Here is a 14,143-nt window from a genome sequence, read left to right as displayed (position 1 = left end):
CGCATAATTCTATAATCTATGAAGATATCGTTTATGTGCTTTCTGATCAAACGCATAATTCTATAATCTATGAAGATATCGTTTATGTGCTTTCTGATCAAACGCATAATTCTATAATCTATGAAGATATGATTTTATACAGGTTTGTATTGTCCCTCAGCTTTCAAATCCATGTGTACCCCTCTCAGATGGGAATACTTTCATATTTACCAAAATTATTTCTGACCAGATTTTAATGTAAAATTACAATTAGATATGTATGTACTATAAAATGTAAATGTAAGAAATATGAATGATATACTACTAAACGCCGAATTTTCAACCGTAAAATTTTGTTACCTTTGGGGAATTCAACTAAATAATACATATGAATATTTAAATTATCATGTGTATGGTAAAGTTGTGTATTTGTGTGAAGCACATGGATGCAACGATCTTCAGATATTGTCTATCTGTAAAAGATACATATAACATGTAACTTTTTTTTCTTTTCCTTTGAGGTTTTATAATCATTTTTTTTTCCCCTCACTCACTCACTCACTCACTCGCCATTGCAATTGTATTTTCTTTTTGTTGTTCTAATTCACAGATCCAAAGTCCTTTCATTTTCTTGGATTCTGATTCTCCCAATTTCATTTTTTTTCTTGTGGGGATAAATCTGCGGACCTTTGTTTAGTGTTTGTTTTATTTTCCCAAGAAAAACAAATTTCCACTATCTTCTTTTGTCTTCTCTTTAAACTTCTTCTGAAACTCGACAAGATTTTTGTGGTTTCCCCCAAAATTAATCTCATTTTCTTGTTTGTTTTTCAGCTTTGTGTTTCACTCAGTGTGACTTTGCTAATTTTTTCCCGCGGGAATTCTCTTTTGCTCGAGAAAAAATTTTTTTTTTACTTTCTTGAATGGCGTCAAGAGAAGTATCAGCGATGATCAAACAAGGGTTTATCGCAGACCCTTCTCTCTCGTTTTCTCCGTCAAGAATCACTTCTCCTCCTGCCAAACACTCCACCGCATCTCCTCCTCCGCCTCCTCCGCCGAACGAATCGACTCACAGCTCAAACCCGACACTTTTCGACATGATGTCTGATGAGCACAACCGCGAGCCGCCGCCGCCGCAACGGAGGAAGTCTCACGCGCGCGTGGCTCAAATCTTGACGGAGTTCAAGAACGGTGTCGTTTACGGTCATAGTCTCGGGCCGAGTGATGTTAAGCTGACCGTGGTTGGAAAAGACGGTTACAGAGTCACTATGGATGTTCATCGGAAGGTTTTATCGGAGAAGAGTAGGTTTTTCATGGAGAAGATGAATTCTAGAAGAGAGAAAGGGGTTTCTCATATGGTTGAGATTAGTGAGTGTGATGATTTGGAGATTTATGTTGAGACTGTGGTTTTGATGTATAGTGATGATCTCAAGAACAAGTTGATCGGTGAAACTGTTCTCAAGATCTTGGCTTTACTCAAGGTATGATTTTTTTTTGTGATTAGAGTGTTTTTGGTTTGTTTGCTTTGGTTTTGTGATTGATGTGAATCTCTTTTCTTGTGTAGGTTTCTGCAGCTATCATGTTTGATGAAGGAGTAACGTCGTGTTTGGAGCATTTGGAAGCTGTTCCTTGGTCAGATGATGAAGAAGAGATTGTTGTGTCTTGTCTTGAAGAGCTTCATCTTCCTGATGATTCAGTCACTTTGATTCTTCAGAGAGTTTCATCTGAGCCTTCCACTTCCTCTACGAGAACCGATGATATCTTCTTGAAGCTTCTCACTGGTGTTCTACTAGCCAAAGATGATAAAGCTCGCCGCGAGATGAAAGTTTTGATCTTTAAGTTGGTTAGAGAAGAAGCTGATTATGATGTCTCCAAAGACACACTCTACGGTTTGTGCCATCGATGTCTCACATCTCTTGTGCTTTGCTTATCTGAAGTGACTACTCAAATGAATGATCCGGGGAAAGACCGTGGTGCTTTGATGGGAGAAATCGCCAGAGAAGCTGATAACATGCTGTGGATGGTAGATATATTGATTGAGAAGAAAATGTGTGATGAGTTTGTGAAACTATGGGCGGATCAAAAGGAGCTGGCGAATCTTCATTCTAAGATCCCAACAATGTACAGACACGAAATAAGCAAGATCACTGCGCAGATATGTGTTGGTATAGGTAAAGGAAGGGTCTTGGTGAACCGGGAGACTAGGTTTGCAGTTTTGAATACCTGGTTAGAGGCTTTGTATGATGATTTCGGGTGGATGAGACGGTTGTCATCGAGATCTCTGGATAGGAAACTTGTGGAAGATGGACTCAGCCAGACCATATTGACCTTGTCGTTGAGACAACAACAGGTGATTCTGATGAAATGGTTTGATCGGTTTCTGAGCAAAGGCGATGATTGTCCAAATGTTCAACGTGCATTTGAGGTGTGGTGGAGAAGAGCTTTCATAAGACAGGTCTTGACAGAGCCAGATGGATCGCAGCTGCAGATCACACTCTATGACTAACCCAAAATAGTATTAAGATTTTGTATTTTTCTTTTTATCTTTGGTAAACTGTTACTATTTGTGACTTTCATTGAGATATAAAGATTCAAAACAAAGTGGCTCAGAGATATTCTAAAACTATGATCAGAACATAAAGACGAAACAAAACTCTCAGGGCACAGAACCATTTTTCCCCTTTTGTAAACCAAAATGAAAAATCCGATTTCTAGTTTGAATCTAATTTATTGCCCGGCCTTTGCTTAGCCGTTAGAATGCCAATTGGGTGGCTGAGTTAGAGCCCAAGAATTGGTTTCATTCATCTGGCTGATCTTGCATTGCTTGTCATCTATATATTCTGCAAAGTGAACTGCAATGAACCTTTGTTTCCGTCTTTTCAAGAGATGATTGGATCAGGTCCATATTTCAACTTGGGCAGATCATCGGTCCTGTTGATCAAGATTAACCACATAGTTAGTTTGACAAAGGAGATTTATACGGCGACGGCATAAACCGAACTAAAATGGTATTTGATACCAGAATCTCTGAAGACAATGAAAGGATAAGTATTAAGCCTAATAAGCATATTTTGAACGTTCACATATTTTTCAATATGATAAAAGGGACTCATGAAACACAAGATGAGATGTCACATAAATCCAGAGAACTCCAGTAATGTCATAAGCAAAAGCCGCAACCTGAACCCTTAAAAACAGAGAGGAATGGAAATCTGACCTTTGGAGGACTTTGAGTATCCCAGTTCCGAGCTTCATTGGTATGCCCATAATCACGCATTCTGTGACTCCCTCTATGTTATCAACCTTTCCGCTAATTGCTGCACTAAATAAATGATCTCCAGTCCTCTCAAAAGATGCCTGCATCAGCACACTTTTGTCCATCTTCTGAATACCGGTTCTTTGAATCCCGAGAACCTCCCCCTGATCAAGAGATTGAAATGACATACTTAATCATTAATATGACAATATTAGAAAAAAATATATTATTAGAGAATAGAGATCATATTAACAGATTCAAGTGTCTTAGAACTGACCCTGTAAGTCATGACATCAGCCAAAAGCATCATGTGACGAATGTCTATACTCATACCGTGGTTACCCATAACTGTCCCTATTTCATCAATAATTGTTGTCCTTGCAGCTTCGATTCCCAGTGTTTTGCTCACTTCGACAACATTGTTACTTGTCGTAGTTCTCCCATTGATTCCCGGAGTCCCCATAACAGCCAGGAGGTTTGTGCTGAAACATATATCAAGAAAAATATTCAAAATCTACAATAGCGGGAAAGAGAGAGCACATATTCTCTTTCACACTACAGTTTTGTTGATACCATCCTTCCAAGTTCTGAGTTGGTTATTCATCAGAGTCCCAATATTGGACATGTATTTGTTTATAGAAAGCATTTTGTGTAGTTCAAAAATTGGTTTAAGCAAGTGAAATACTGACAATTCATATCAGTGGCTTACCAAAAAACAGAAACAAAGACTGCTTAATGAACTAAATCAAGTATTCACCAAATCAAATCATGCCCAACGAGAGGACATGTTATATCAGCTAAGCTAGCACTTGCAGGAAGGAAAAAAAGAACAGAGGAAAATCTCATCTCTTGAAGCTCAAGAAAACTTACCCCTCCACAAACAGTTTCCACCTTTTTTCCCCATCTTTCTGTTTATTTTTCTCCATATCCTCTGCGACAACAACTCGCTCAACTGTTTTGATCCCCTATCATAACAAATCGACACAACGAGTATTATAACAAAATCGTAGATGTTTTATTAATATTTATATATATGCGAGAGAGAGTGGTTTAACGAATATCACATTCACTATAATATTTGGCAGCACGTTCTTCAGATTGTGGAGATTGAAATGAGTCCTACTTTTATCCACCACAGGAGTAATGTCCAATCCCGAGTCTAAAACCCTAATATCCTGCAAAAATTCACATTGCTATGAGACTAAAGACCTGTGTGCACCGCAATGAATACATCAATAACATCTAAGGAACTTACATTATCGTTCAGTTTGATTCTGGGGGTCTTTAGAATGGAATTTTTTACCGACCAGGGGGTAATAGATAAACATGCCTCCTCGATTATTTTACTGTCAAGAATTATTCTCACTGACGCTGATGTTGAAGTCATTAGCACCTCGATACTCTCAGCAACCTGGTCCATAATTCAAGTGGATTTTAACAAACTGATTGGTGCTGGACCAACGATCCAATAGTTATAATAAAATGCCACCTGGAATATGAACTTAAAACAAGCAGCAGCGACTATCAAATACTGGATATGTAAAATAATTCAGATCAGAACCTGTCCTAAAGTAGTTTTTTCGATGCGTCCTTTCACCCATCGTGCACTAGTCAATTCCAGGGGGTTTTCAAGTTCTGCTGAGATGACAGGTGTGCTTATATTTTTGGAAGCATTTATGATTTCGTTGATTCGGGGGACTCCCTGTGTGATATCTGAACCAGATTCAGGAAATCACAACAACTTACTACTCATATGTGGTCATAAACACTAGTTTTGTAGCGAAATTCTGAAAATAAGTAATTTCAAAAAGGATACTCATGCTCGCAACTCCGGCAAAGTGAAAAGTTTTAAGAGTCATTTGTGTCCCAGGTTCTCCAATACTCTGAGCTCCTATTGTCCCAATTGCAGTCCCAGCCTCAATTTTTTTTTCCCGATAGCGAGATACACAAATTTTTACAAATACCTGCATATTTATATAAATATATCAGAGGTAATTTCATATTTTATCCAAAGACTGGAGAGAATATGATGTAGCTAACAATATATATAATTAAGGACACAAAATGCACAAGAGTATTTTTCTTCTCCAAAAAGGAAGACAAAGAAAGTCACCTCGAGTTGCTTATCAGTCACACCAGATGCTTTGTATAAAACCTGGGGCGGGCTAGCAGACTTTACTCCAAGCAAGGAAACAAAATTTCGAAGAGCTTTCACGAAGGCGTCAGAGCAAACTCGACTTTTATCATGTCTGACTAATTCCTCTTCAAACTTTTGCAACAGTTCTTCAGAAGAAAGATAGTTGTGGTGAGATCGAGGAGGACATGTGGCCTGCAAATGCAAGTACCGATTGTGACAAAACTCTAAATAAAGAGGGACCCAAAACCAATATACAAAAATCGAAAAAGCACCTGTATTTTCAGAAATAATCTATCAAAATTTAAAGGAGCTCCATCCTTTCCTTCCATTAGTGCTGGGTCCATTCCATCATCCCCATAAGTAAATTGAAGTATACATCCGCTGGAATTTCGCACTGTGTTATCATAATGGACTAATAGATCCTCCAAGGCTTTCATCAGTCTACGGGACATGTAACCTGTACTGGCAGTTTTCACCTGCAATAGACAAGAGTTTAGTTACAAAAAGGTGAAGACCATCTTCAGTCCAGATGTTAAAACACTGTCACCCTACAGAGAACCATCATGGCGGTCTCTTTCAGTGAACAACTTTTCATATATTACAGAGGACCAGAATGGAAAAAGAAAAAAAGAAAAAAGAGAAGGATTTATGCATACCGCTGTATCAACTAGACCTTCTCGTCCACCCATAGTGTGAAAGAAAAATTCTGTGGCAGTAAGACCACTGTAGAACGAATTAGCAACAAAACCTTTAGCCTGCGATGCCAACAAGACATGAGATCAGGTCCTAGCTCTCAAAGCAGTAATAAATACAAACGGAAAATAGTGTAATCAGGCTCCCATCCCAAGAAGCCTACTACAAATTATTCACTGCCGAGAAATGGTTTCTACTTGTTCAGGACACCTCCAACGAATAGCTTAAGAAAATTTCCAAAACATTTCTAGTAATTAGGAGCGCTAGAAGCATCCAATATGTTAAAGATTGCTCACAGGGGTTAAAATAGAGGGGAGTAATTGCAACGCAAGAGAGATTAAAATAGAACAAAAACTTAACAGATCATCTTCATACAAAAACAAATCAGTCAATCGGGGGAGAGTGGTTGGCAAGCTGTTTACTTACTGCAGGTGATTTGGACATCCTAGGGAAATGAGGAAGACTTCGATCTATAAATCCATCAGGAGCACGGTGACCATTAACTGTCTGCTGACCAACACATGCGACCATCTGACTGATATTGATAGGAGATCCTTTGGAACCACACTGTGACATGATCAAGGGACTGTTTCTCCAATGTAACCCGTGCATACAGGCCTGTATATCACAAATATAATGACAAGATGAAGCATTAGTATTTTGGTAGGTAACCAGGATCTGGATTCATTAGTATAAGCTTATTCACCCTCCCAGTGTCTTCTCGAATTGTATTGAGAATCCCTGTTATGTCAGCTTCTAATGATTTTGCACCATCTAGACCAGCTTTAAGTTGCAAATTTCCTCGATTAAAATCCTCAATTATCTTCTGGCATTGGTCATATCCTTCCTGGATTGTGGTTTTTCTTTCTTTATTCAACTCTGCACCAGGTTGAACGTCATCGATTCCAATGGAGAATCCATGGATTCCAATCCACCGAGCACTGCATAAAACAAGATAAAGAGCTACCAATTAGACAAAAAATAATTCCTTTACTCGATACCTTGATGCAGCAATGGCAGATAGCAGAGAAATGTCACAGAAAACACAGCACACACAAAGCAAGAAGAACTTTTGAAATTATTATAGGGATGAAGCAGAAAAATGAATGAGCAAGACAAAGATTGAAGCGTTGCTGTGAGATCAAGGAAAAATTAGTCAGAGGAGATAAAACAATCCCATATGCATGAACTCACCTCAATTTTGCTAGCCGATTCATGCAGACTGCAGCAGCATGGGAGCTGTAATCTCTTAGAAGAATAGAATATAATCCATCCTTGTTTCCATTCCCTAGAAAAAAATATCAAGTGCTCAAAATATAGGAAAAAAAAATCCAGAATGAACAGCTATCTGTTGCCATTTGCTACATATTGCATTCCATCTTGGACTCACCCAACGTAGCCTTCCCCAGTTGTCCTGATATTAGCTCACTATTTCGAAAATAAACCCATCCATCATTTGCGCACATTGTTTCATCGAAACCACGCTTTCCCTTCTTGAAGTTCTTCTCTTTCACATTTAAAGTTACGTAGACTCTAACACTTGCATTTGGACGCAGCAAAACACTAAAAACCTGTTTACCAGTCCACAGCTCTATTGGCTGCATCAAAAAAGCATCTGGATAAGAACTTAAATAGAACGAAAAAATGCTAAAAAGGTAGAAGAATTACCAGTGTCCACAACTTATTTGACCACACAGATTAAATATCAATAACTCACAGAATTTGAGCCCATCGATTAAACTAAAGACAACAATGTAGAATGTCATGCAAAATCCAGGTTGATACAGTAATTGGAACTGGAGCAGTTTCTACACACGTGATATGGAAAAGGTCTTTTAACATTATGGGAAAGCAGAAAGATAGCCACAAATTATGTCTATAACCTTGAGCATCCAGCAAAAGAAAGCTAAGCTGAGATAAGAACTATTATCTCTCAGTGAAAAAAATGACAAAAATTATCGCTCAATTTCAGAATCCATGACGAAGGATTACCAGAAGAAGTAGGACAGCAAAGAGATAATGAGAAATTAAACAAGCACAGAAAAAAAGATATAAGATAATTGATACCAACAGAACAAACGGTAGCTATCTAACACTCTCAAGTCAGTTGTGATAAATTATAGAGGTGAAAACGTGTAGAAGCCTCATACCTTAAGGATTGAAGGTGTGGGCAAATCAATGGCATCCATGCCATCTCCCATGTAAGAACATATAAGTGAAAAGGCTGCACGGTCATAAAACGTGTCCTTTCTCGTTATCAAAAAGGAAGTTGTCAAAAAATCCTGCGTTGATGCTACTAAAATTTCTCCGTTTTTTGGGGTGCATAAATTGTTTTGTACCTGAGAGACCAATCAAGGGAGAAGTAAATAATCATCCAGAAGAGAACTTCTCACCCAGATAATTATTCCTGTCAGCAGTTATATCAATGAAGTTTTTCAAACATTTTTAAACTCAGCATCTCCTCAACTAACGAATCTAAATTGCTTAGGAAAGCCTAAAGGTTCAGTTGATTTAGTTGAAAACCATTGGTGGAATTTGTTAAAGCAAGACTCCATCTCATCATCATCTGGTACTTAGTATGTAATGTGTGCATGAATATGAGCATAGAGAGTGTTAAACGTAGCCAACGTATAATTGACTATCCCCAAGAAACTTCATATGATGCTAAGTAAAAGAGCAAGTACCCCCATCAATGTAATAGCCTCTGTCCGAGCCTCCTCTGTTTGTGGTACGTGCATGTTCATCTCATCACCATCAAAATCAGCATTATATGGGTTACAAACCGATTCATTGAACCTCAACGTTCTCCAAGGCATTATTCTTGCCTACAGAACAACAAATGTAAAATTAGGAACTTAGGATTACTATGAGGGCAAGAGAAATTATGACTAAGCATTCTAAATCAGTACTGACCCTGTGACACATAATAGACATCCGATGCAGACTCGGTTGCCTGTTAAAAAGAACAACATCCCCATTTTCCAAATGGCGGTCCACTATGCATCCAATGGTCAGTTCATCAGCAATACGCTTACGATAATCACCAACCAAAGTCCTGAAATGATTTGTGTTAATGGCCACATATGATGGACAAGCACCCAAAAACATGCAAATGACCCTATGAGGAGTATGCAGTCCCTCAGTGGTATCAGGTAACTTCAGTTCAGTAATAGTTTTTACTATTTTCTTGAAACAAATCCCAGTGGTTTGACTTGGCTTCATTAAGAGGAAAAGTTGTTACTTGCACATTTTCATTTCTACCTATGTACTTTTCCTGTTTGGGTGTGTCTATACCATGAACAAAACCTATATACGAGTCGACATAAATTTACAATTTCACATAATTTTACTGAAACTGAAGATCACTTCAACTGCGAAAACTAGCTATCTAGATATATTAACTCATCTAAGATCAGTTTCCTCCCCTTCAATAGTATGCATCAACCAAGAAGTAACAAAACTAGCACACAACATTACCTTGAAGAACCATCCGGATATCTGACATTTCTGGCACCAGGGTATTTATTCGGGCCATTACGGACACATTGTCTCAACTTCTCAATATTATGACGGGAAACACATTCAGGAAAAGTTAAGATCCGAGCCATAAGGATGGGAATTCCTACCTGAAAAGTTTAGTTACCTTTGTGATAAGTTACACCAAAAATATAAATAACAAAAAGCAAAAGTTTAAAACCATTTATGGTAAAAGATACCTCTGTAATTTTCAAATTGGGATCAGGTGAAATAACAGTTCTACCAGTGAACTCGACACGCTTTCCTGACAAATTTGCACGGAAACGTCCCTGTTTTCCTTTGAGACGCTGAAGAACTCCACTCAGTTGTTTTCTGTCTGGCTGAATTTGAACACCACGGACTTCACTGTTAATGAATTTTGCAACCTCGCTTTGTACTGTATCCCACACTTGCTAAAAGGAAATCCCCAAAAGTAAGTAAGAAGAAAATAATCTAACATGAAATAGTAATAAAAGAAAAATGAATAAAAACGTAAACCAAGAAATCATTTCAGTAAGATCTAACAAAAACAGAGACAAACTTAACAGTACAGAATGCATAAATACACAAAATAGGGATGCAATGATGCAATAAATAACTCGATCGTACCATGTTTTTGGTCGATGTGGTAGGTTGATTCAAAATTCTATGAAGAGAAGCATTGTCTTGAATGATTTGCTTTAATTGCGATGATAAGTCATTTTCATTACTGCAGCAAGAAAGCACGTTCTTTCAAGAAAATCAGCAGTAGAAAGTATAATTGACATAAAAAAGATAAACAAAACAATAGCTAACCTTTCTGTGCCACCAATCATAACAGACGGTCGGATTGATAAAGGTGGCACAAGCATGCACGTTATGATAAGATTCTCAGGTCTGTGGGCAATATAAAGAAGTTCACAGTCCTGTAATCAATTTCAGAAAGAAAAAGGGAAAAAAAAAAAATGAATCAGCATGACTGAATTATTTGTAAATAAGAAAATTCCCTTTATACTAAAGCATATAATCTGAGAGCAAAAGAACACACCGCAGGAAACTATGTTGAAAAACATGTGATGTAACTCAAATATACCTTGTCACTCATTCCTTTAAAAAGCCCAAGCACCACGTTAGGATCAAGAACATAGGTAAGAGGATTTATTCCTTGACTAGACTCCTTTGTGTGGGATATTGCAGCTTTAAATTCATCAACCTCTCCACCATGAATTTTAGACCGGTCATGACTGATACCTATAAAACCCATCTGGGCTGGAATCTTTTTCACCATACCTGAAATAATCAACAGATAATCATCATAACCAAAATATATAATTGAACTGGGTAGGAAGAAGCACTTTCAAGAACATAGCATAGATTAGAATATAACATAATATGAGATTAACCAATAACAAAAGTTATAGGATTTTTGCATTGGATATTAGAATTCCAAAAATGTTCTACGAGCTAAATTTTGCATCTAAGATGAAACATATGAAGAATGAGAAAAGAAATCAAGGTTATAAATAAAAATCTTCGAAAAAGCATATTGAATCTAAATAGTTTCAGCCAAAAAATAGTTCAAAAATATACCATTCTGGTAGCCACATTTTTTGCAAGTTATAACTCTCTGGCTTGCCATTGTACTGCACTTCTTGACAACCGCTTTCGCCAATTCAGTCTTCTTCAATGGCTCCATTTTGGGACTCCGCATCTTCCTCAAGTGATCTTCATACAATTTCTCGTCCAAAAGCATGTTCGAACAGCGCTGCGGGAAAAGAAAGGAAAAAAAAAAAACAATATTTGTGAACTACTATTGATGCTACAAACAGTTTTGTTATGCAAATTAGGTGTTGTCTGGATTTCGAAAGGCATCTTCCCTAGAAATAATTTTTATATGCTGTAATTGTCTCCAGTGTTTCCATTCAACAAAAGTAAAAGGGTCGAGAACAGAAACTAGAGAGATATAATCGGCTAACTCTTACCTTACAAATGCACTTCAGTATGTCAAGGATAAAATTGAAGTATCCAATGTTGTAAACTGGGAGGTCAAGCTTCAGATATCCGTAGTGTCCCGGACAATTTTGGAAGTTCCCCTCACAAGTTGCGCATATAGACCTTTTGTTTGGAGGACCCTGCACAATCATAATGAACAAACCATTTAGCAATAGTCTTTATGCAAGTGAATGTTTAGAATTACATATACTGATGCAAATAACTGCAGGAGACAAAGACATGACATAAAATTCTTGCCATGGCTATATGCATAAGACGTTAAACCAAAGGATATATATATATATATATAGGAAAATCGGATACCATTCGAGGATCCAACAAGCCGCCTTCATGGGGTTTACCACCATTATTGGGATCGTAGTAACCATTCTTCCAGACCTGAACTTCAGCGGCTTTCATGACCTCAAGATCAGAAAACATAGAGAAGTTTATGCTTTTTCTGCAGAGATAATAGTAATGTCAAAATCCCAAGCAGGAACAAACGACAAAAACTGACAAACAAAATTGAAAAATTCTCAAACCATAAATCAAATCAGACATTCATCAACAACACTCAAAGACAAACCCTATTCAATTGTATCAAAGTAAGATCATCATTAAGCTAAGAAACTCAAAACTGGTAAAACAATCATCTCAATCTGACATAAAAACTCAGACACCCAAATCAAAAAAATTTCATGACCTTTAAACCAAGTTAGCAAAAGAAACGAATTTTAGACACATTGAGTATGTATGATCCAGAGCTGCTAAAAAGGAGCGTACTTGGGAAAAATTGCATCAACGAAAAAGTTAAACTTGAGGAGAAATAGTGAAAAGAACATACATTTTAAGAGCACCAACATCTTCGATGAAGGGCTTCTTAGTGAATTCAATCTCCATCTTCGTCTCCATCTCTCCCAATCAAAAAGCTTCAAACTTTATACACAGAAACAAAACAAAACCCCGAATAAGTTCGAATCGACGTCAGAGAAGAAGAAGCAAACTCGGGATCAATCGAAAAAATAAAAAATCAACTTACGGTGAGAAAGACGAAGGTGGGTTTAGGGTTTAAGGAGAAGCAGCAGAGATTTAGTAACAGGCGGGAGATACAGAACGGCTGGCGAGCAAGAAAGATGGAGGATTCAACAAAAGAGAGAGGAAAAAAAAAACAAAAACCAAAAAAAACCTAAGTTGCGGCTTCGAACCTGCGACCTTGAGGTTTCTGACCTAGGGCTCTCAACCACCGAGGTATTTATTCTAAACATTGATTAGGTCGCGAGTGTTTTATATATACCTATAACATGGTCAGCTCTACCAAAAAAGGGAAAACCCAAACTTTATAAAAAAGGAGAGAAAAAAAAAAAGACAATTTATTATTTGGGCCTGTGGGCTTCTGTGTTATTAGGCTTGTTTTGTACACTTGTTTATTTCGGCTTGAAAAAAAAAAAGAAGGGTAAGTTTGTAATTTTGGGTTTTGATTTTGTGTATATTTCGAAAGTACTAAACTTCACGGAGAAATTGCCCTAATTTGTGCAGAGAGAGAGAGAGGTGCGGCGATCTTCGAGCTTCTTTTTTTTCCGATGAAGACCGTCACCGGAAGAGTTATTAGTGCTGAACCAATCTCACTCTCCAAAGCAGCTACGCTTCTCTCTAGGTTTACTTCTTCCGATAATGGAGCCTCTCAAGACGTTAGAGCATATCTCCAACGAGCTTCTGCTGCCTTCACCGAATTAAAGAGTTTCCACAGGGAGATTAGATCGAAGGAGACGAAGCCAAGCTCCGAGACGAGGAGTGAGCAGAATGTTACCGAAGAAATCGATGGTGGGGAGGCACGTGACCGGAAAAGTGAAGGTATGAGTGAGGAATCAGTTTACGGAAGGGAAAAGGAGAAGAAGAATAAGAGGAACAGAGAGGAAGATGTTATTGATGAGAAGGTTGAGGACAAGGAAATGAGCGAAGATAGAAAAGAGAGAAAGAAGGAGAAGAAGAAGAAGAAGAAGAAGAAGAAGAAGAAAGATGAAGTTGTTATTGATGAGAAGGTGGAGGAAAAGTTGGAAGACGAGGATATGAGCGTAGATAGAAAAGAGAGAAAGAAGAAGAAGAAGAAGAACAAAGATGAAGATGTTATTGATGAGAAGGTGAAGGATAAGTTGGAAGACGAGGACATAAGCAAAGAGAGAAAGAAGGAGAAGAAGAAGAAGAAGAGTGAGGAAGAGATGGCTTCAGAGGAGAGGAAGAGCACAAAAAAGAGGAAGAGTGATGACGAGATGGGTTCAGAGGAGAGGAAGAGCAAGAAAAAGAGGAAATTGTAAGAGCTTGATTGATGGTTAAAGTTGGTTTATTTGGGAGAATTTTGTAGTGGAAATTTTACAAATCTTTCAAATTTTGGTTTCAAGTGTAGTTGAAGATGTTACTTGGTGACAATTAAGATTGAGAAAGATTTGATTTTTTTGGATTTCTCTTGTTAGTTTATGTTGCCTGCATTCAAGTTTTTGTTGTTTTGGTAGTGTGATGCTACCCTCTTATATCCCTGACTATATTTGGAAGATGTTTGAATGCAAAGGTTTGGAACTTAGAGAGATGAGTTCTTTAAG

General features: G+C 37.7%; 3 protein-coding genes across 3 annotated transcripts; 2 read left to right on the top strand and 1 right to left on the bottom strand.

The window, feature by feature from the left end:
- Positions 514-2,577, top strand: LOC104737403 (BTB/POZ domain-containing protein At5g60050-like). Its single transcript, XM_010457575.1, has 2 exons — positions 514-1,457; positions 1,541-2,577. The coding sequence occupies exons 1-2, from the start codon at positions 900-902 to the stop codon at positions 2,480-2,482; spliced, it is 1,500 nt and encodes a 499-aa protein (XP_010455877.1). The 5' UTR covers positions 514-899; the 3' UTR covers positions 2,483-2,577.
- Positions 2,655-12,772, bottom strand: LOC104737395 (DNA-directed RNA polymerase III subunit 1-like). The gene is made up of 28 exons (XM_010457566.2): positions 12,589-12,772; positions 12,394-12,485; positions 11,874-12,009; positions 11,540-11,689; positions 11,148-11,322; positions 10,651-10,847; positions 10,374-10,483; positions 10,188-10,287; positions 9,779-9,991; positions 9,540-9,688; positions 8,976-9,117; positions 8,747-8,887; positions 8,213-8,401; positions 7,453-7,660; positions 7,257-7,350; positions 6,769-7,003; positions 6,489-6,680; positions 6,026-6,124; positions 5,642-5,845; positions 5,346-5,561; positions 5,049-5,196; positions 4,794-4,945; positions 4,488-4,643; positions 4,297-4,407; positions 4,103-4,197; positions 3,510-3,714; positions 3,194-3,396; positions 2,655-2,907 (listed from the first exon to the last, which is right to left on the bottom strand). The coding sequence occupies exons 2-28, from the start codon at positions 12,459-12,461 to the stop codon at positions 2,856-2,858; spliced, it is 4,140 nt and encodes a 1,379-aa protein (XP_010455868.1). The 5' UTR covers positions 12,462-12,485; positions 12,589-12,772; the 3' UTR covers positions 2,655-2,855.
- Positions 13,058-14,128, top strand: LOC104737385 (nucleolar protein 58-like). Its single transcript, XM_010457556.2, has one exon. It carries the CDS (start codon positions 13,130-13,132, stop codon positions 13,859-13,861), a length of 732 nt encoding a protein of 243 aa, XP_010455858.1. The 5' UTR covers positions 13,058-13,129; the 3' UTR covers positions 13,862-14,128.

This window comes from Camelina sativa, chromosome 2, assembly GCF_000633955.1.
Source record: "Camelina sativa cultivar DH55 chromosome 2, Cs, whole genome shotgun sequence".
NCBI lineage: Eukaryota > Viridiplantae > Streptophyta > Magnoliopsida > Brassicales > Brassicaceae > Camelina > Camelina sativa.
Note: the sequence above shows the minus strand (reverse complement) of the source record. Positions and strands in the feature narration are given on the sequence as shown.

Bases quoted from the DNA above. Each gene is read 5' to 3' on its own strand.
- LOC104737395 (XM_010457566.2), bottom strand. From the start codon at position 12,461: ATGGAGACGAAGATGGAGATTGAATTCACTAAGAAGCCCTTCATCGAA. The intron at 6,681-6,768 runs GTGAATAAGCTT...TGTGATATACAG, and splicing joins TTCGAGAAGACACTGGGAGG to GCCTGTATGCACGGGTTACA. The intron at 2,908-3,193 runs GTCAGATTTCCA...CTTGATCAACAG, and splicing joins ATACTCAAAGTCCTCCAAAG to GACCGATGATCTGCCCAAGT.
- LOC104737403 (XM_010457575.1), top strand. From the start codon at position 900: ATGGCGTCAAGAGAAGTATCAGCGATGATCAAACAAGGGTTTATCGCA. The intron at 1,458-1,540 runs GTATGATTTTTT...TTTCTTGTGTAG, and splicing joins AGATCTTGGCTTTACTCAAG to GTTTCTGCAGCTATCATGTT.
- LOC104737385 (XM_010457556.2), top strand. From the start codon at position 13,130: ATGAAGACCGTCACCGGAAGAGTTATTAGTGCTGAACCAATCTCACTC.